This window comes from Eretmochelys imbricata, chromosome 17 (assembly GCF_965152235.1).
Source record: "Eretmochelys imbricata isolate rEreImb1 chromosome 17, rEreImb1.hap1, whole genome shotgun sequence".
Taxonomy (NCBI): domain Eukaryota; kingdom Metazoa; phylum Chordata; order Testudines; family Cheloniidae; genus Eretmochelys; species Eretmochelys imbricata.
The window spans coordinates 16667731-16690323 of NC_135588.1; the positions used below are offsets into that span (position 1 = coordinate 16667731).

A 22593-nucleotide genomic window follows, 5' to 3' on the forward strand; every position below is an offset into this window, starting at 1 on the left:
TTTGCTGTGGACACAGCAGTCATTGCTCTTTTCTTTTCTGGGGCAAGCCAATGTTCCAGGCTTCCATTGCTGGTATCACAGCAGCAGCTGAAGTCTGCAAGTGAGGGTATCAATGGCACCTTCTTGCTTTTTTTCTCTAATATCTGCAGATTGACAGATTTAGTACATCTTGCTCCTGTTAGCCCTGCAAAGCCAAGACAGCTGTGGGAGAGTGGACTGAATTCTGTTTCTCTTTGTGCATCAATAGACTTGTTTACTAAATTCTGTTCCGTCATCCTTGTACGAGGCTATGGGATTCTACAGGTGACATGGAAGGCTTAATTCGAAGGCATAGAAATAAATGCTAATTAATTTTAATCTCCAGCACCTTTATTACTAGTTTGAGCTTCCAATCCCAGGTTAAATTAGCAGGGTTGGCTGTTGGGAAACTACCGCTGGATTCGTACTTTCCTCCAGGTCACCGGTGTAGGTTATTGGAGACTGATTGCTCGTTTGGTGATTCGCCTGTTCCTAAAAACGTATCAATCCATTATATATATTTATTTTTTTACTTGTAAAGTCACCACATTTGATTCTCTTTAATCAAGAGACAACCAACATGAAACCCCTGTATCCCGGTGCTTCTCCACTTTCAGCATAGAATCACATTTTAATGAAATTTTTCAGGGTGGTTCTGCTGATTTTGGACAATACTGACAGTGGGAGGAGCTGACCAATAGCATGCAAATGTAAGCTTATTCAGTTGTGCTTTGCAGAGCTTTCTTTCTGGGGCATATGTTTTATGGCCAAATGGAGGTGGCTGCAGATTAATTACCTGTTAAATTTATTGGCTTTCTAGTCTAGGGGAAAATTCAGTCTTTAAATTTCATTACTGCTCCAGCTTCCCTCATTTCACCGTATTGATCTTGACATTTCATAAAACAATTTGTTTAATTCACTTAGAAAAGTTGCATTATATGGTTGGAATGGAATCACCATTCTTTTCCCCTTCAAGCTTTCTCCAGATATATTTTCATTCTCTTCACAGCACAGTTGAGCGAGCGGGGATGAATGTATGGCGTAGTTGAAACGCTGTGGGTTGTAAAAGACCATCACGAAAATGGGATAAATAAATGTATCTGGTGATGCTGGCCTGAAAGTTCTGACCCTCGCAGACTGCTGTCTGTGTCGTTCTAGCATGTACGGCGTCTGGGTCTGGGATCTAGTGTCAACAACGCTCCCAGACTCAACATTTGAACCATTTGATCTGCACAGCTTTCAGAGAATTTGGAAGAACAGACTATATTTATATGTGCTGTGTTTCTACTGAAGGAAGCTAAAGCAGTTCTCACAAACTTTTTGGGCAACACTGCCAGCTGATGGTTCTTAAGACTTCACCTATATCAGTCCATGTGGTGTCTGATCTACCAGGGAGGGAGGGCTACTTGCAGTTTGAGATTAAGGTTTGGTGAAATCCAAGATCAGTGGCAGGTTAGAGCATGCAAGACTCCATTGCTGGTAGGTGAGGCAGTTTGGTCTAGTGGATAGAGCACTGGACTGGGCCCCAGGAGACCTGGGTTCTATTCTTGACTCAGCCACTAGCTTCATGGGTGACCTTGTGTAAGTCACTTCCCTTCCCTGTGCCTCAGCTTCCCCATCTGTAAAATGGAGCTGATGAGCTCATTGTCCAGCACTCTGTGATATACTGATATCTGATAGATCAAGCTAGCACGTAGGGCTGACCTGACCACTGAAGGGGTGAGTGGCTTGTGGGGATCTGGTGTATCGGTACTGCCCCGGTGAATGTTCAGACCCAGGATGTACCAAGCGCAAGTACAGAGCAAAGTCAGTTTTGTACAATGACTGAGTGTGCATATTTCCCTGTCTCCATCATGCAATATGGTGGGCCGTAACCTGCTTGTATTGACTGTGCCTTTCAGCTTCCGGACCGGTTTAAGTTCGCTCCGGAGATGGAAACCTATGTTAACTCATTCCTAGAGGGCTGTGATGATCCAGAGAAGCAGCGGGCAGTGATGATTGGCTTCTCCACTCTGACCAATCAAGGCTATCCGGTTGTGCCCAGCTTCTGGAAGGTGGTGAAACACTTGCAACCTGTAGCGTTGCTGAAATATGTCGACTGGCTCAAGAGAATGTTTCTTAGGCCAGAGTTTGACTGCTGCTTAGATTTCACCACCAGCCGACAGAAGCAGAACCAGGAGAAAGTAAATATGTGAGTGTATTTACAGCACAGCTCCCTCCTCTCTCTGATGCGTGTTGTATGCATCCTCCCATGTTTAGCTCTGTTCGGTTGGCCTGGAGGAGATGTGGGGCATCTACAACAGCTGATTCACAAAGGCACTTTTAGCTGGTCCTAGGTCAGGAGCAGCTCGTGTTTTCTGTTCCCTTTATCCTTATTGGGAAACCATAGAAATTTCCTATTGGGAAAACCTCCTGGGAAAATTGGGGAGTCTGTGTAGGTGGTCTTTCTCACTGAGTCATTACTGTGCTACTAACCCAGCGGGGCACTGTGTCGCTCAGTGTCTTTTCAAACTGAGATGTAAAACTTAGGTCCTGATCAGTGTTACAGCACTTTGTGTGACAGTTGGAGCACCGGTCAAATGATAGTTTGGGTAATGCTTACTTAAAATTCCAACTGCACTCCCTCAATTTTAGATGAAGTGAAGGATAGGGGCCTGTCTGTCTTAACTGTTACTGTGGTGTGGTACGCCAGCATGATGCTTCACCCCAGACATGGGCAAAGGCTTGTAAAGCATTTTGTGATCTTCCCGGGTTAAACACACTATGTCAGTATGTTGTACTCTCTTTGTGAATAAAGATCTTCAACCATAGGAACATTCTTGCTTTTCTTGAAGCAGTTTTTGGTGGAACACAGAAGCTCACTGGATCAGAATTGATCTGAGTTCATATTTGTTTATAAAGTGCATTTATACCAGCTGAAGAGCAAATGTAGGTCGCTTAGGAAAGGTAGCTTTATACATGCATCTGTCACTTCTTTCTGCATATGTGCCAGTATATGCTGCATTCGAGCTGATTTCTAGCTATATAGGGGCTTTGAGTTGCTAAAAGTCTACACGGTATTCAGATTCTCATCACCCATTGTTTCAGTGTTTTCTTATCCAGTGCAGTGTCTGAGCTTCTGTTTTATAATTGTATCCATTTGCTTATTGAAAGGACCCAGCACCGAGTGGTTCGGCTGAGAAAATGGATTATTGCCCGACTAGTCAGCATCATTGACAGTCAAGGGAAGAAGGAAGAGGATTTGGTGACAGACATTGTCAGGTGAGAAGGATTTAAAGACTACTTAGTGTCACCCAAGGGTGGGGTGATTCTTGCTAGAAGGAAGGCTGGAGTGGTACTAAAGCAACTGACAAGCAACCTTGGGCCAGTCACTTACGGTAAAAAGAACGAGGAGTACTTGTGGCACCTTAGAGACTAACAAATTTATTTGAGCATAAGCTTTTGTGGGCTGAAACCGACTTCATTGGATGCATGCAGTGGAAAATACAGTAGGAAGATATATATATATATATATATATATATATATATATATCTATATCTATATCTATAGATATATATAGATATAGAGAGAGAGCTATAGGTATAAGACATTCAAAGTTATAACATTCAAAAACCAGTCGGAGACCACTTCAGTCTCCCTGGTCACTCGATTACGGACCTAAAAGTCGCAATACTACAACAGAAAAACTTCAAAAACAGACTCCAACGAGAAACTGCTGAATTGGAATTAATCTGCAAACTGGACACCATTAACTTAGGCTGGGATAAGGACTGGGAGTGGATTGGTCATTACACAAAGTAAAACTATTTCCCAATGCTTATTTTTTTTCCCTCTACTGTTCCTCACACCTTCTCGTCAACTGTTGGAAATGGGCCATCCTGATTATCACTTCAAAAGGTTTTTTTTCTCTTGCTGATAATAGCTCACCTTAACTGATTACTCTCGTTATAGTTGGTATGGCAACACCCATTTTTTCATGTTCTCTGTGTGTGTGTGTGTATCTATCTCTCTTCCTACTGTATTTTCCACTGCATGCGTCCAATGAAGTGGGTTTCAGCCCACGAAAACTTATGCTCAAATAAATTTGTTAGTCTCTAAGGTGCCACTCCTCGTTCTTTTTGCTGATACAGACTAACATGGTTACCACTCTGAAACCTGTCACTTAGGGTAGAATTTTCAAAAGCACCAAAATCACTAAGGAGCCTAACTCCCATTGATTTTCAGTAAGACTTAGGTTACTTAGGCACTTCATATGTGCTTTGAAAATTATACCCCTAAACTTTTGGGCCAGAGTTTCCAAAGGTATTTAGGTGTCTTATCTGCATCTTCAAGCACCTAACTACCTTTAAAAAGTTGATCTTTGTTCCTAAATGAGTATTGTAGTAATAAAAATGATGTTGCAGGGTGTTAAAGGCCTTTTTTGAGGTACTGAGCACCCTCCTCTTCCTTTAACTGCAAGTACCTGTCAGGGTCGGGTGCCTATAGAATTAATGACAGGTTTCAGAGTAACAGCCGTGTTAGTCTGTATTCGCAAAAAGAAAAGGAGTACTTGTGGCACCTTAGAGACTAACCAATTTATTTGAGCATGAGCTTTCGTGAGCTACAGCTCACTTCATCGGATGCATACCGCAGTTTCCACGGTATGCATCCGATGAAGTGAGCTGTAGCTCACGAAAGCTCATGCTCAAATAAATTGGTTAGTCTCTAAGGTGCCACAAGTACTCCTTTTCTTTTTATAGAATTAATGAGGCCTAATTAAAATTTGTGAAGTGCTTGGAGATGCTTGCATGAGAAATGCTAGATAAGCACATGCTGTTTACAATATTGAATTTGCTTTTTGTAAAGGCTGCTTTGTATAGGTACACAGAACCCAAGTCAACTCTTCATTCTGCTCTCTTCCTTTCTCCTCTCTAGGTTTTGCTTCTTCCATGCTTTCTTCGAGACCCAGAAACCAACCTCTGAAATACCAGAGACGAAAACCCGCCCCTCAGTACCTCTGGATGGACAGTCTCACTCGACAGCTGCAAACTTGTTTTTCAGGTATGGACTTTGCCTGCGTGCGTTTAATGTTAGAAGTTGATCTCCTTTCCAGAGAGAAGGAGCATATTATTATTTATTATTTGTATTGTCCATGGCTGGGGCTTCTAGGTGCTAAGACAAGTACCCCATGATAAGTACTGTACAAACACAGAACAAAAAGATGGTCTCTGCCCCCAAAGAACTTACAATCCAAGTGCCAGGAAACAATGGGACAATATTGTCTAAATAGACAAGACAAACACAGGGTAGGGGAATGGGTAGAACACACAAGCAAAGTGAACAATGTGATGGTGGGAAACATCATGTTCATTCCACCATTTTTTGGGGGGAGGGGATACTTAGGAGAGTGTCTGCTAAATGGGGGGAAAACGGGGACGGGGGAGGGGGATAGGACAGGTGTAGAGTGAAACTGAGGTGAGAAGGGAGTGGGAGGGTTGGCGCCAACAGCCCATCAGCACAGGGCTCCGACAGCCAGAACATTCTGGAATTTTGACTTGGAATGTCCTGAGGTCCCAGCTTTGGCCGCTTCTGAGGAGTCTCTGGCTGGCTTCTCTGGGGTGGGGGGAAGGCACTGCCTTGTCCTAGTGCCCCCGGGGGTGTGTGTGTGTGGTGTCTCCCCTGCACAGTTGTGGGTCCGAGAGGGATGTGGCTGGACTTCGTATTGCCCCCTCCCCTGCAGTACGGCAGTCCCTGCTTTGGGTACTTCTGGCCCTACCAGGTGCGTGGCAGGAGACGGGGGTTATTGCACTTCTGTTGCATGAAGTGTTGTGTGCTTGTGCATCAGTGCAGCTATCACTGAAAGCCTTTTCCTTAGAGGTCCTGGGTAAAACTTCCTAGAAATGCTTAAGCGTCTTCTGAAAACAATAACTGACTCAAATTGTATCTGTGTTGTGCTGAGGTGAAGCCAGATTGCCTTTCTCCTCCAATTTCAGTTTGGCTCCCATTAACTGGCTGAGGGGAGCGCTATTTATGGGCTCCAGAGAGGTGGGTTTTGTTTTGACACTGCAGAGCCTGGCAGGGTCATGTGGCTGCTCTCTGTTGCCTGCCAGTGGTGTAATACAATTCCAGTGATCCAGATTCCCTCGATCCCAAAAGCGTAGTTATCCGAATCCACAGTGTGTTCCAGTTGTAGCCCGTGTTGGTTAAGATAAGTATCGGTTTATCTGACCACCTGGTTATAGGCAAGTTTCGGCTGTCCCATTTCTATGAACAGGAGTGCGTTGTTTTGGGGACCTGCTGATTGGTGCTCCACTCACCCTGCCTGTTCTTAGGCAAAAGAAATGGAGTATTGATCTCAGGGACATTGCTGCAGCTAACGCTCTTCTGTCAGGCGATTAAGAGGCCAGGTGCTCAAGTGCCCCTCTGTTGGAGGTTGGGAGAAGGGAGGAGGAGGTGGGGGGAGTATGAGTGGAGCGGTCACTTTGCAAAGAATCCTGTGAAGCGTTGTGGGATAAAGGGTTTGGGGAAGGATGGCCTTGTGGTTATAAGACACTGGACTGATAGTTGGGAGATCTGGGTTCAATTCCCAGCTCTGCCACAGACTCCCTTGATGACCTTGGGCAAGGTACTTAATCTCCCCTGTGCCCCAGTTCTCTATCTGTAAAATGGGGATCATGCTTCCTGCTACAGTCTACTTAAACAGGACAGGAAGTCCTTCAGGGCAGGGACTCCTCTGACTTTGTGTTTATACAGTGCAGCTGGTTTTGGTTGGGGGGTTTAGCTACAGCTGTAGTACAAATGGGACCACAGAAGTGAACCGTGGCTACATTTTGGGCTCTGGAAGCAAAAAGCTTGCAAACTGATGTTAAATTAAATAAATCTGTGGAGCTACCCAGAAAGGAATAGAATGAGTGAGCCGTGTTTTCAGACCGGTTCCTCTAACTCATCCCAGCCATTGTGGTGTTGGGAACGGATGGTGAAATAAATCAGGCTCAGTGGGGCGCTAGTCCATAATTAGTGTGTCTTGATGCTATAATAATCCAGTAAAACTAATGAAAACAGCAGCATTTCTCCATGTTAATGTGGCTCTCTCTGCTGTCTGCTTGCTTTTCAGTTTGCTTCAGATTTTAAACTCTCTGCCCGTGCTGGGAGACACGGCAGAAGCTGCAGCCCTGAGGGAGAAGCACATCCACGGTGTGACTGCAGACAGGAACCTGTGGATCTACCTCATTATCCAGTACGCCAGCGTCCTCCTGTCTCATGAGAAACATGTCAAGGCTGTGACTCCTTTCACCGCTGAACAGAGGGCTGCTTGGGACCGGTGAGAGGCTTGGGAAGTCTGGTGACTAGCTGTGGGGATGAGGAACGGCATTCGGAATGGCTGATGCATGCAGGCAATTGAGGCTTGCTTAGCAGAGTGCAAGAGATTTGGGGAAAATGGGCTCCATGAGTGTGTTTGCCCAGTCCCTTCTGTTGGTGTCTCTAAAACTGTGAGCTATGCCTCTGCTTTTGGGTCAGATCATCCTAGATCAGCTGATTTGTCTAGGCCGATGGGTATGTAACATGAGACAGTGGAAGCTGCCTGACTGAATAAGCATCTCCTCCACTCTGGGTGAAGCAGCCTGTATCTGCCTGCTTAGTGTTTGCTGAGGGTGTATCCTAGATGTTAGAAGTGGATAAGCCCTGATAGGGCACCTAGTCCAGTGACTTGGCCAGTGCAGGATTGTTCCCTATTCTGTACTATGCTTTTTATTGCTTTGTCCAGTGTGGTTGAACCGTCCTAAGCAGTGCGGTTCTGTTCCTTCCCTTTGGAGACCCGTCCTCAATGTTTTGTTAGTCTGTGGAATTCTGCCTGAAATCCGGCCTGTGTTTTCCCTTTAACTTCACCCCATTGCGCCTAGCTAGACTCCCTTGCACCAACTCTAACTCTTCCTCTTTCCTCCCTTCAGATACTTGTTGATGGTCATGTGACTTCCCACTGCCATTAGCTTTCCCAGGCTGGATTTCTCTTTTAATCTTTCTTCCTAGAAGGCCAGTTCCTTTGGCCCCTATCTGACTGTTCTTTTCTGAACTCATTCTCCTCTAAATAAGTATGCTGTTGCTGTGTATTCAGCTGAAGTCTATTGGGAATCCATGCCTTGCCCTAAATACATTGTTATTTAGAAACCATACAGAGAGTGCTGTTGCGAGAATTAAAGCGAAGACCTCTGTTACTGCCAATTGTTAGTCAAAGACAGATCCTTTCCTACATGCTTTGATGTCATTCTGGTCTAGTAAAATTGCCTCTGAGTATTTGAAGTGGTGCAGTTGATCTTGCTGGTCCCTGCACAGGTTAACTGAAGCTCTTGCTCTTGTTTGAGATTACATGAACTTTATCTTGTAACACTGAAAGGCCCATCGTTGTTTGTCTCTTCAGAATGCTGCAGTCTCTGGAGAACCTACAGAAGAAAGAGAAGGAGTCCCGCAGTATGGAAATCTTTGCTTTCCAGCACCTTCTGCTCTTAGTGGGCATTCATCTGTTCAAGGTAACAGCCGTAGTGCACACTGAGCTATATAAACCATGCTGATGTCTGCTGGGCTTTTTCAACCGCTGGCTGGAACAGTTTGAGGGTTCCTTTGTGTTTGGCAAGATATGACAAGAATCCAACACTGGTCATAAGCATTGAGCTTTCAGCCAACAAAGGAAATGCGTTTGGCTATCAGGTAGGGAGCAAGAGTGATTGGGAGCTGGCATCCTGGTTTCTAGTCCCAGCTCAGCCTCCAACTTGCTGTGCGACTGTGGCAAGTCGCATACTTTCTTTGCTCCTAAATGGGATAATGTTGCTGCCTTCTCTGGGGTGTTGTGGTGGTTGATTAATGTCTGTAAATGTTTGGAGTTCCATTGGTGAGTGGTATTTATACACATGCAAAGTTATTAATACAGTGGGGGTTGGAGGACTCACGTTGGACTGTCCATCAGAGTCCTCATTTAAAATATAAAGAGGATCCAAAAATACATTGTACAAAGTGCTGCTATTTTCAGACCCTCCACTTTGGGATTGGCATCTTGTTAAAATAAGAATCGTGTCTGCTACTGGTAATACAAAGCAACCAGAAAATCCTCACTCTCTTTCTCATCTTGGCCACCCCAGCTGCCAGTTTTGCATCATCTCCAGCTCAGGTGTGTGCTATGGGGTGGCCTGGTGCTGACGGCCAAGGTGGGCTCTTCAGTTGTACGTTCTGCTTGAACTGGAATCCCTGGTCTGAGCTATAATATAATGTTCACGTGCACTATATATACAGAAGACCAGTAAAGCGTTTTCTGGCAGTTAATGACTGGAAAGTGAGGGGCTTTAAAACTGCACTCTCCTTGCAGAATTGTTCTACATACAAAAATCCTTTTTTGGGGGGAGTGTAGGGCAGTTGCCTCTGAAATGCTGAGATCCCTTCCTTCCCGTGGACTTAACTCCTGACTCTCCATGGCACTTTCCTGAAGGCCTGCACAACCCTGAAGCACTGGGTCCAGTAGGTTCCCAACTAGTCCTGTTGACTCCTGCCCTTTGTCCTGCGATATCCACATGGTTGAAATGACAATCCCAACATGTTTGTGGGCCTAGCATCCTAATGGTGGCACATTGTGCTGAAGTCGGGAGCAGAGATGGGCACGTTTCTTGCATTGTCATTGCACTTGCATTGGTAGAGGGTATTCACTGCCTGTCTTCTCTCTCTGCTCGTGTTTTACATCGAACAGACTCCGGCAGAAACCCTGGACCTTCTGAATGACCTTCTGAACTGCATTGAGAGGGCGTTTGACAAGAAATCCAAGAAGAAGAAGCCTGGTGAGTTCCAGTTTAAAGAGAGAGACTTGGGGAATCTATTAACAATCCTTTACTCTGTTAATGTGTTTTCCATTGCCCAGAGCACTGGGAGCCTACCAAAATATAAAGCCCATCTTAAAACAAAACCAGAGGAAGTGCGCTACTAACCAGCGGGAGCTAGGTCCTGCCCTCTGCAGAGAGTGTTGATTTTGGTGGAGGAGGGAGTGGGGTGTGTCTCTTCCCTTCCTCAAGCATACAAAAATATTAGGTGCAACACCCTGAAGGTTGCAATCCATGTCAGCATAGCTTGTCAGCTGGGGGTCGGCTTGTTGTCCTCTCCCACCAGCAAGTGTGTATGGTGCCCATTCAAAGGTGCTCAAAACCCACCTCCCCATGTGACTAATTCCCTTCACCCTCCCACCCAAGGAGAAGAGCTATGGGGAAGATACTCTGAGATCCTGAGCACCTGGATACTATTGTGATGGCCATGTTATAAATGATGAGTAGTTTCCTTGGTTAGAAGCTCAGGACAAGGATTCTCGATAAATCTCACAAGGGAATCATCTTTAGGAGTTTGGTCTGAATTTTTACTTATGAAAAAACTATTTCTTAACCACTGAGGGCTAAATTCATTGCTGGCGTAAGTGGGAGCTTCTGCAGTGGATTCGTTGCATCTGCTTTTGCCAGCAGTGAATTCGGCTTACACCATCTGCTTTGAGTGTGGTTATTTGAAATGGCTGCTCTCTAAGGTAATCCTTAGGGTAGAACTAGTAACTCATGCATGATCCAGTGATTGCAGCTGGGCACTGGGAGTCAGGACTCCTGGGTTCTAATTCTGGCTCAGCCACTGACTCATTGTGTTGGACAACTTGTGACCGCTCTCTGTGCCTCAATTTCCCCATTGAGAAACCGTGATGATAATAACTGACTTGCAGGGTGTGTTGTGAGGCTTAAGCCTTTCCCTTAACTAATTTTTTCCACAGAGTGGCACAGTAATTCTCTGTGTATATAAAATCTCCCCACTGTATTTTCCACTGTATGCAGCCGATGAAGTGAGCTGTAGCTCACAAAAGCTTATGCTCAAATACATTTGTTAGTCTCGAAGGTGCCACAAGTACTTCTTTTCTTTTTGCGGATACACACTAACACGGCTGCTACTCTGAAACAGTAATTCATGTAAAAGATATGGCATAGAAAACAAAGCATCAAAAACCAAGCAAGGGACTATGTAAACATACCTCATTAGATTATTAAAGTAGAGCTTGTTACATTGTGGGGCCAATAGGACCTCAAGATCCCATGTGAAAAACCCAGGTACAAAAGAGCATGATTAAGCTCTGTGGTATGGGGATTGTGGAAGGAAATGAGGGAGAGCGTTCGAATTAACTTTCCCTGGCCAAGAGAGTAGGAAGGCTAATGGAGTGTCCAACTCATTGGGAGCAGAGGGCTAAATTCCGTGCTTATTCATCTGAAGGCCCCAGGGTATAAATTCAGAACTGTTTGCTCCTCACAGCACACTGGATGCCCACTGGCATCAGTGGGAAGTTTGCACGGAGATCAGGGGTGAACATGACCTGTATAGATTAGCTAAGTGCTCAGTTATAAGTGGGCCAGTGCGTTTTTGTTATTCATCACTTGATGAGAGAATCTGCTCCCCTTTGGGCCACTGCTGCTAGAGTTGCCGTTTGTTTCTCTTTCTTCTCCTCCAAGCCTTCCCATCTTTGTGAGTCGTCTTTGTTCGTCCCTGTGGCAACTCTCAATTCCCCTGCCAGAGGGTATCAGTTCCGCTCCTTGTCCCTATCATCCGTGGAAACGATCAGCTGTTCAACGGTTGATGTTGTCGTTAGTAGTATGAGTGTTGGGATTTAAAGTTGACCCTTCAATCGGATTAATTGGAACGAGGGGAGTTTGCTCCTTCAAGTCATTGGTTCCAGGCTGTCTGTTGATTCAGGCATCCGTTACCCTTGGTTCACTTTTGGAAGGTTTTCTCTCTAGTTGTAAGGCAAAAAATTTACTCCTTTTTTGTTGTGGTTTGTTTTTGTTTGTTTGTTTAAATGAAAGCTGAGAATCTGGAAAATGAATATTTCCAGTAGGCTGGGTCGGTCCTGCCTGCTCTGTACATGACACCCCTGATCTAGTGGGTGGGGCACTAGCCTGTGACTTAGCAGACCTGTTCAATTCATAGCTCCCCCACAGACTGCCTCTGTGGCCGTGGGCACGTTGCACTTTATCTACCCTGTGCCTACATTCCCCATCTGTAAAGTGGGGCTATCGCTTCCCTGACTCAGTGGGCATGGGGACAAATCCATTAACGGTTGTGGGACTCTTGAATACTAAGGCAATGAGAGCCTTTACATAGCTAGATACAGGCCTGTGGAGCAAACCAGATAGCAGGACTGGCCAGGCCTGTTGCCTGGTGGAATGCTCATTTGCTTTAGGCTGTGTTCTAAAGAAGATTTTAGGTCTGTCATCTTTATAGTGACAGTAACCTTTTCAATACAATTGCATCAACCACCAACATACTGTATTATTCCCAGACCACGTCACTGCAGAAAAACCTGTGTTCTTCCCCCATTTGGCTAGCATTATGTTTTTGCCTGATGGAGGTGTCTGCAGCCCTTTCTTGGAAGTACCTTGAGAGCCTGGTGCCCAAGTTTTAATTTCTCCTCTGCTGATGCCTTTCTGTTTCCTGCACAGATAATGAAGAGCCAGAATGGGTGGAGGTGATTGTGGAAATTCTTCTATCCCTCCTCTCCCAGCCCAGCCTACTCATGCGCCGGGTCTCCAAAAGTGTGTTTGGACGCATATGTCCTTACATGTCAAAGAAAGCCCTGCACCTGATCCTGAATGTAAGTGAGGGATCTGGGGTGGGAGCTGGATTGGTTGAAGTTTCTGATTTCACAAGTAAAGTGAGGTTTTGGTTAAATGAGGACAGTAAGGGGGCATCCTATGGCTTGGGGGGTTTTGGTAAAGCAGATAGCTCCTTCACCTTCTAGGTTGCAGCCTGCTATCTACCTGCCTGTGTCATTCTAGGTCCAGGAGTATGTGTCCAGTTTCTAGCTCAGGGGTTAAAGGAGAGGCCACCGTGAGAGTGCATGCTATGAAATGGGAATGTCCTAAAATACGTACTTCTGAGTCTTAAAAGAATCTTATGAGAGGATTTGTGCAGGGCCACCTGTTCTTGAACCAGCAAACCTGGGACAGCTTATATTTGTCCACCTTTTTTTCCTTTGTTATCTTTAGTTTAGGAAATTATTGGGTCACTTTATACATCAGTGTGCTTATATGTTTTAGCATGAATCATAATTAAAAAAAAAGAAAAGAAGCTAAAAGTACCTGAAGTTCAAACTCTGAAAGAATAGTGTCACACCGCTACCTAATGTTGCATCTGATGAGAGAAGAATCTATCGATTGCAAAAAACAACTCGAAAGTACTTGCTATGAGGAATGTAATGTGTATTATGAGTTAAAATAGATGTCTGTTCATTTTACCACTCTCTTCCTCTCATATTTTCCTTTCCCCCTCTTATTTGTTAGTTGTAGAAGTATCATATGGCTTTTTTTCAAATTTTCTGGTATGGGTTTCCATAAATAGCAGGTGTAAAACTATTGACAGAAGCTAGAAAGGTATGTTTTTCTAGTCTGTTATAACTTGGTCATTGTTCAGCTAATTCAGTTTGCTGAAAACAGCTGTACATTCTGTGTGTGTGTGTGTGTGTGTGTGTGTGTGTGTGTGTGTAAAAAATCAATCAAAGTAAAACTTATTTGGAAAACTCTTCCACAGGTTCTTGATCCAGAGCAAGACCAGGATGAGGAAAGTGCTGTTGTTGTGATGGAAGAAACAGACAAGAAGAAGAAAACCTTGCTGGAGGATACGGTAACTCTCTTTCATTTAAAGAAATAATCTTCCATCCCTGACCATTGAAAACAGTATTACTGCAGATCTGTGGCTTTAGAAGTTAGTTGCATTTCTCTTTTAATGAAATGACTGCTCCTCTGCTAAGGGATATTTTTCTGATGCAGTCCTAACACGTCTTGTTGAAAGTGCCTAAATGTTAGTCTCTTTGTGCTGAAGACAAATACTGTTGGAAATACAGCTTTATAAAGTGTGTGATTTCCAGTGGCCAGGTCTCCGCATCGGACAAGCCACCATGATGATCACCTGTTGTTGGCAGTTAAGCAGAAGAGCCACAGCCTGAATAGTTGTGACAAAGGATTGTCTGGACCCTGGAGCTCAGAGTTTAGGAACTGCAGAGACTCAAGTGGTGTGGGCCAAATCCAAGTTCATTAGGCATGAAAATAACTCTCCAAAGCAGGTTCCCCAACAAGGCCCCTTCCTGCAATGCCTGCAGGTCTTTTTCTCCAAAGCCAGTACCAGACTGACTTTTCTTTGGGAATTCTCTTATTTTATAGCCTAGAGAGGTTTCCCGGCCTGTCCTGCTCTTTCTGCTACAGTGATATCCCTTTCATGCAGACTTGATGTCCTTTCTGCCAGCATCACTCTTTCCCCATCCCTTTTGAGGCACACAGGCCGGGCAGCATCGAGAAAGCATACGTTGCCATTGCTTGTTCTTTGTCTCACCAGCGTTAAATTTGCATGCCACTTAATTGGTGGGGTGGACTCTTTTTTTTCTTCTTCACAGAACGAGGAGGAAAGTGCCGACTCTTCTGATGACGACAGCTCCGAGGAAGATGGAGAGGAAGACCGTGAAGATGAGAATAATAATGAAGGCGTAGATGAAAATTTTCGGAATCAGCTGATGAATGTCCTGCAGGCGGGGAATGCATTGGTAGGTGTTGGCAAAGCTGCAAGACGATTGATGCTTCGAGAGAGTATAGGGGAAGGCTCTGAATATTCTGTGGTACAATATAACTAAGGCCCTGATGCGGTGTAATCCACTTTCTTTCTGGGTAGGAGGAATCCTGATCCAGCTATCCTTTATATGTATTTGAAACCCGTGGCTGGTGTTTTCACAGGAGTCTAAGGGAGTTAGGCACTTAACTCCTATTGAAAGTTAATGGGACTTGGATGCCGAGCCCCATTTAGGCTCCTCTGTAAATCTTGGCCTGTAGCTAAAAATGTATGCCTTAGGTGATATTTGTGTGGACTGGCACACCTGGGTTATGCCAAGCGGTGTCACTAAAGGTCTGGATTCAGGTTGGTCTGTGTGTGGGTGCGCAGTACCGCCGTATGCTGCCTGTGGAGACTTCTCATGTCAGTGGTAGCAGAGCATCAGGGGCAGGGGGGCAGGTGATAATACTGAGCATTTATATAGCAGGTTTGGTTGGATGTTCTCTAAGCCCTTCACAGATGGGGCTAAGTGTTACCCATTTTACTGATGGAACAACTACAGCACAGAGGGAGCTGCCAGAGATCACACCATGAGCCAGAGACCAGAGGGAAACACAGGCCTCTTCCCTGTCACCTGGTCCAAACACTAGGCTTCTGCAGTCATCTGTAACCCTGAACTCGTCAGATGGGAGGGATTGGAGCACAAAAGTTGTCCTTCTCTGGCCGCTTTTTCCCCCCCACATGCATCCATGTTGGAAGCAGTCTGAGCTGGGCCCATATAGTGCAAGTGTTTCTGCCTCGTGCCCTTTGGTGGGTCGGGTGGCTGGAAAGCACCCAATTACCTGTCCAGTCAGTTTCGCAGTAACCTGGCCATCAGAGACATGCATGCAAGACATAGGCAGGTAGTTGCCCTTTTACACATCTCTGCAGCCTTCTCACAACCCTTTGCGTAGTAGGCTTACGCTGGGCTAATCTTTGTCGGGTAAAAGCTTCTAAACCTCAGGTCGGTCTCCACATGTGGGGAAGTCTGTTGGACACCTGTGCTAGCCAAATCCATCCTGTCCCTCTTGAGGCTTAATGGCTAGAACTCTCCGTTGCTCTAAGTGTTTGGACCCCAGTGAACTGCAGTCCCAAGAGGCTGAGGAAAGGGGGATCGAATTTTAAAATAAGTAAAATTACTTTTTTGTTTTTTAAAGGGAGGAGACAAGAGTGATGAGGATGTGGATGATGAAACCATGCTGGCCCTTGATGAGAATGTTTCGGCCCTCTTTGCTGAGCAGCAGAAGCGGATCCAGGCAAAGAAGGATGAGAGAGAAAAGATGCGGAAGGAGAAAATCTTACGGAGGGATTTTAAGATTAAGGTAGGAAGCAAATATCCTATTGAATGGCTCATGTCTATCTTTGTAGCATGTTGTTAGACAGCAGGGTGTATTTTATTGCATTGAATAAGCTGCTAATTCAGCCAAAAACATTAAATGTGTCTTTATATTGTAAGCTTCGTTTGACAGGGACTGTGTTTTGTTCTGGTTTTTGTACAGCTCCTAGCACATTGGGGTTCTAGAGCATGAATAGGTCTCCAAAGACCTACTACAGAATATATAATAATAATTAATTAATAATAAAGAAGCAAAGCTTTTCAAAAGAAAACAGTGATTTTGGGTGTGTTAGCTGGCTGTTGTATGTTCAACTGGGGATGCCTTAAAGGGGCCTGATTTTTCACATGGTGAGTACTTGGCACTTTTTGATTTTATGTCTCAAGTTGAGCACTGAGAAATGGAGGCACCCAAAATCCCTCCTGGAAACTCTTGGCTGTATGTTTTTCCCTGAATTATTAGGTATAATAATGGCAGGGCTTGGAGATGAACTCGGCAGTGAAAAGAGTTTCCCTAGGTAGCTGTGAACGTAGTATTAATTTGTGACCACTGGGTGACAGTAGAACCTGTAGAATGGATTTGCAGTTTGTCAAGCTGCTTCATCTGGTAAAAGGATTCTTGAGCAGTAATTTATAAATAGGGCCCTATCAAATTCACGGCCATGAAAAGCATGTAATGGACCATGAAATCTGGTCTACCCCTGTGAAATGTGGTCTTTGGTGTGCTTTTACGCTATACCTCATACCTTACCTCATAACACAAGAACTAGGGGTCACCAAATGAAATTAATAGGCAGCAGGTTTAAAACAAATAAAAGGAAGTATTTCTTCACATAACGCAGTCAACCTGTGGAACTCCTTGCCAGAGGGTGTTGTGAAGGCCAAGACCATAACAGGGTTCAAAAAAGAACTAGATAAATTGATGGAGGATATGTCCATCAATGGCTGTTAGCCAGGATGGGCAGGAATGGTGTCTCTGGCCTCTGTTTGCCAGAGGCTGGGGATGGGCGACGGGATGGATCACTTGATGATTACGTGTTCTGTTCCTTCCCGCTTGGGCCTGGCACTGGCCGCTGTCAGAGGATGGGGTGCTGGGACGGGATGGACCTTTGGTCTGACCCAGTAGGGCCATTTTTATGTTCTTATACTATACAGATTTCATGGGTGAGACGAATGTTTCTCAAATTGACCCAAAAGGGAATTTCAGGGGGGGGTGTCACAGGGTTTTTTTAGGGGGATCGTGGTGTTGCCAACCTTACTTCTGCGTTGCCTTCAGAGCCAAGTGGCCAGAGAGCAGTGGCTGTTAGCTGGGCTCCCAGTTCTAAAGGTGGCACCCTCCCAGCAGCAGCGCAGAAGTAAGGGTGGCAATGCCATACTATGCCATCCTTACTTCTGCGCTGCTGCTTGCTGAGCTGGGCAGCCGGAGAGTGGCCGCTGCTGACTGAGCGCCCAGCTCTGGAGGCACCAGCACAGAAGAAAGGGTGGTAATACCATCCCATCCCATCCTTCTTCTGTGCTGCTGTTGGCCGCAGTTCTGCCTTGAGTGCTGGGACCCTGGCCAGCAGCCGCCGCTCTCCTGCTGCCCAGCTCTGAAGGCAGCGCTGCAGCAGCACAGAAGTAAAGGTAGCAGTACCACAAACTGCCCTACAATAACCTTGTGACCCCCCCCACAACACCTTTTTGGGTCAGGGCCCCTACAGTTACAACCGTGTGAAATTTCAGATTTAAATAGCTGACATTATGAAATTTATGATTTTTAAAATCCTGTGGCCATGAAATTGACCAAAATGGACCCTGAATTTGGTAGGGCCCTCCTTATACATGTGGCCAAACTGATGGGGGGAAAAAGAATGAAGGGGTTTCCAGGGTCACAGGAGCATCTGCTTTTTAGTTTTAGTAACACCTACCAGTGCACTGGTGTGAGATCATCATGCTGGTCTGGAAATCAGTGGGCCTTCAGCTGGTGAAGTGGTTGTAGTTTCTTTGTCTTCAACCTAATTATGCCTATTTACACCATCTGAGGATCTAGCCAGGAAATGTTATTGACCCATCAACAACACAGAAACTGACTATCCACAAAGCTCTGTCAAATGCATTAACTAAAGAGAATGTTCTTCTCTCATCTCTATCAGTTACAGTAATTCTGGGTGTTAGTAGGTGTCCAATTTTCAGATGGAAATGTGATTTGTTTTATTCCCTACTACTTCCCCCAAGTTGACAGGTGACCATTGAAAATGGACAAATTTGAAGGAGCTATTTTTGTCCCATCCTGATATTCGATATTGCCTAGTCCACAGGGATTCTCATTTGAATGACCTATATTTCTAGGTACTGGACCTCATTGAGGTGTTCCTTGCTAAGCAGCCAGAGAACCCCCTTGTGTTTGATATTATCGAGCCCCTCCTTCTGGTGATTGAGCGGAGCATGAGTTCAGACTCTGACAAGCAAGAGCAAGACTTCCTCCAGAAAACAGCTGATATCTTCACGTAAGTGTCTGCACTGAGGTGGCTTTCAAAGTCCTTTAACTACCTGTCAGTATGTCTTTGGTTTCTGTAGCTACTGCTTGGTGGTGCTGACTTGACTCCTAGCAGCTGGTTGCGATGAGTCTGCTGTGTATGTGGATTAAGTATAATTCTTCTTTCTGCTAATTGCCTGTTATTAGAAGGAAAAGAATCCTGATAGTTTATAGCATTCCTCCTCCACGCTTCTCCCACTGAAGGATTCCAAGTACAAAACACATTTGGAGGAGGTGAAATCCCTACATACCATGCTGCTGAAGTCAATGGTAACCTTTCCATAGACTTCAGGCTGTGCATTGACTCACATGCTTTAAGTGGAAACTCACCCTCTTTTGTCCAGAGTGAAATCACCCAACAACTTACTCTGTTACTAAATTGCGGTGTAAATTTCACGGCACTATAAAAGATTTTTGTAGCAGCCCCACCCTGCTAGACCTTGCCTGGTGAGCCCTGCAGTTGGGTGGGGGAAATCACCAGCTGAGTTGTTCATGATCATGCAGCAAGGAATCTCACGCGGCTGCTGGAGATTATTTTGAGAAACATGCTATCCTCCTACACAAGGTGCGGAGACACATGGGGCTGACACATTCCTGATTTCTCTGCTAGTTGACGTCATCCCAGACAGCTTTGGGAGGGAGGGTGTTTTTATGAATAGGGATTCTTCACGTGCAGAAGCAGAATTCTGCATGTGTATGTGTGAGAGAGAGAGAGAAAGTGTGTGTGTGTGTGTGATTGTTAAAGAGCACAAGAGCGGTTGATAGGACAGGCATAAAGTGCTGTGCACGGCACATGATACTCTCCTGTCCCTCACACAACCCTGCTCTAGGCACCTTCAGTTCTGAGTCACGCTCTCAACTCCAGCCGCTGCTCTGCATGTGCTTCCGTACTGATGAGGTTCGAGGCCACCAAATGCATTTCATGTGTGAGCCTGGATCTCTAGGTGAAAGGTGTAATCAGCTGCTCCACAAACCCTGCCATCCTTGAATTGAAGCACAAGAAGTATCAAGCAGCTAACGACTCCTGTACCCACTCCGCCACAGGGCTACCTGTGGCTACAGCACAGCTCACATTTCCAGCCATGAGTTGCATGCTGGGTAACTCTGAGCCCTAATGTCGAGGGTTAATGCCAGCGCTTTGCTCCGAACTCTCTCTTCCGAGGTGACAGCCCTGCATTCTTAATGCCTGCGTCCTCCTTTCAGGAATCACTTATGCAGAGCCAAGCAGTACTGCAAGAGTGTGGGTGACCTGCGGGAGGATTTGCATGCCCTGTTGGAGAGCCTGGTGAAGAGAGCCAGCAAGCACACGGACTCCGCATTGGCACTCTACTATTTCAGGTGGGTAGCAAGGCTGGGAGAATTCTTTATTTAACACCGTGCTAGGAGGAGGGCCTATTCACAGCTGCTGTAAGTGGGTACAGTTGCACTGACCTCAGTGGAGACCTTACACAAGGTCTGTCTTCAGTCCATATGTCCATATGCTGCAGGCGTTTACTAGGTGAGCGGAGAGGTGCCACCATTCAGGTTGGTGAAACCGAAGACCTCGGTGGCTCATAGGCTGAGGAAATGGTGCTAATATTTCAAATCGTTAATTGAAAGGGGTAAGGGGGGCCAGCGGCAGTTTTGTCTGGTCCGTTTTATTTGATTACAATGGTTACAACTAACCATTATAGCTCGTTAGTTATGGTAGCACTGAAACCATTCCAGTAGACAGAGCCGGTGAAACCAAGTTGACCAGTAGGCCTGGGGGAAATGTGAGCTTTGGAAAATCCTGAGGAGGCTGTAGAGAAGTGAGGGGGGAAGTCCTGAGGGTCGTGGGACAGCGCCTGAGCTGGCAAGCTAGGGAGAGTGTCCTGCCAGTTTGAAGCACCACTGACATGAGAAGCAAAATTTGTAATGCTCCTCTTGCCTGGGATATATGGTACAGAAATGGTCCAACCCAACTGGTAGAAAGTCTCTCGCTGGCTTCTGAAGTAGGCGATGGAATTGGGTCTTGATTCCGGCTGATCGGGATGGGAGCTGGTGTCACTGCAGGGCTGGCGTCCCCTTGCAGTGGCCATTCTGCATGCACACTGGTAGCTTGTTTCCCCATCTGTGTTTCACAAGAGCTTTAAACAGCTGAAAATCTTAAGCGGAAGGGCGCTAACCTCTACTTGACAGCGTCTGCTTCTCTCCCCCTTGGTACAGGTGGGTTAGGAGCTCCCAAGATGCTGGTGCAGCCTACATTTATTTCTCCGGTTGCCGTGTTATGCCAGAAAACGTGGGTGACCTCAAGCTAGTCCCTTCCCGTCTCTGAGCCTTGGTTCTCCCATCTCTGAATGGGGATGCCACTACTTAGCTCTCTAAACATACCTAGTCAGGTTTGACTCAGCTGTAACATTGTGCTTCCCTCTGCAGTCTGTTGGCTGTATCCCCCCGATGCGTTAGACTGTCTGCCCTTTGGGGTAGGGGCCGCCTTCCCATTGTGTGTGTGTACAGTGCCTAGTGCAATAGGGCAGCTGTAGGTGCTACCACAATACAGTAAATAAGAGTGTGCAAGGCACTGGGCAATTCTTGGGTGGAAGGTGTAACGAGCAAAGGGGTGTTAGCTCCTGATGTAGCCGTCAGTAAAACAGAGACTGCATTAGAGAGAGGAGACCCTGCAGCCCCACCCCAGCATCCAGACTTGTTTGTTGTCCCTGCTGCAGATCACAGAGAAGAGCTGCTTGCTCTGTCTGTCTGACCAGTGGCCTGCTTGTAAGTTCTGTTGGAGACCTGATTGCAGGGGCCACGAGCCTCGGCTTTTGGGCACTCCACTAAACACTGCCCACCTGTCCGCTTTGTTTCTGGTTCAGCGCCTCTTTGTACCTGTTCAAAGTGCTGAAAGGAAATGTGGCCAGAGAGCTGGCGACTCCTCTTTCTCCCTCGAAAAAGAAACAGAAAAACAGCGAAGGGAGCAGTGCACAGACTGACCAGGTAAGAGGGCTGGCTGCTTCCCCAGGCAGGGGCTTTACGGGGCTGGGATCCCAGGTGGCTTTTGTATTGTCAGTCTGCCTTGTATTATTGACCTTGGTGGTCATGGTCCCACAATGTCCTGCCTCTCTGATGAGAAGACCCTTCGTTTCCTGAACTCCCATATCCTCCTACCCTGTCTCCATCTTAACCACTTGTCCAGGTGAGGTATCTCTCCTTCAGCCATCAAGGGGTGCTAATACATTTTGGGTGCCTGCTAATTGGATAATAAACCAGACCCCGAGCATACATATTCATGCTGCTCACCCCATTGTTCTCACATATCTTTGCCCTGCTACCTCTTCCTGCTGACTCTGAGCCCTTTTCCAGGAGGGGTAGGGTGTAATCCAGCAAATTGGAGCATGGCCTAATTCACCTGTGTATGGCGGTAGTGTTGTCCAGTGGATTGTCAGTCAGGAAACCTGGGTGCTGTTTCTAGCTCTGCCACTGATCTGTGGCCTTGGGCAAAGGTCTCAAGCTGTTCTGAAAATCCTAGTGTTGATCCCTTTCTGTGCCTTAGTTTTCCCTACCTGGTCGATGGGAATAAGGATAGTTACCTTTCATAAAGCACTTGGGGAGCTATAAATTAAAGGCACCAGGTAAAAGCTGAGTGGTCTTGATCCTGCATTCATTGCGCGCACACAGCTCTCATGAGTTCTGTGGTGTGAGGAATATGCTTGGGGTGGGCCCTGAAAAGGCATGTTGTTTGGGACAAATGTGTAAGTTACCCAAGAACGATAAGCTTTGGCAATCTTGACGTGCTCCCTGGTGCTCTGGTATAGATAGAATCGTTCCCATTGCTTCACAAGCTCATCTTTCCTTGCTGCGCTTTCCAGCTTTCTGGCACAGGCCTTCTAGACCTGAAGAGAGTGACCATGCTGTATCAGGAGGCGTTGAGTGGATTCCTGACCAGGCGAAAGAGTGCCCTCACGGGATCTATGTTTCTTGATCTCTTCAACCGCTTCCCGGTAAGCATTGCTAGGAATGTGGTACCCTGTGTTCCAGTGTAAACCCTCAGAAAGCAACAAGGTTTTTTTTATTTCAGTTAATTGCAGGCTTGCAGAACAGCTGTAAGATTTACAAGAATTTCAGCTTGCTAAGTCTAAGAGGCAGAGAAATGAACTATTC

General features: G+C 46.0%; 1 protein-coding gene across 1 annotated transcript in view; it reads left to right on the plus strand.

Moving 5' to 3' along the window:
- MYBBP1A (MYB binding protein 1a) overlaps window positions 1-22593 on the plus strand; it is an 80386-nt gene that overhangs the window by 11047 nt on the left and 46746 nt on the right. Inside the window, exons 9-22 of the mRNA XM_077836776.1 lie at window positions 1920-2209; window positions 3172-3279; window positions 4934-5059; window positions 7113-7319; window positions 8415-8523; window positions 9729-9816; window positions 12493-12644; window positions 13580-13672; window positions 14439-14585; window positions 15784-15948; window positions 18288-18445; window positions 19678-19812; window positions 21309-21429; window positions 22302-22433. Coding sequence (XP_077692902.1) covers window positions 1920-2209; window positions 3172-3279; window positions 4934-5059; window positions 7113-7319; window positions 8415-8523; window positions 9729-9816; window positions 12493-12644; window positions 13580-13672; window positions 14439-14585; window positions 15784-15948; window positions 18288-18445; window positions 19678-19812; window positions 21309-21429; window positions 22302-22433 — 2031 coding nt within the window. The remainder of the gene's footprint in view (window positions 1-1919; window positions 2210-3171; window positions 3280-4933; window positions 5060-7112; window positions 7320-8414; window positions 8524-9728; window positions 9817-12492; window positions 12645-13579; window positions 13673-14438; window positions 14586-15783; window positions 15949-18287; window positions 18446-19677; window positions 19813-21308; window positions 21430-22301; window positions 22434-22593) is intronic.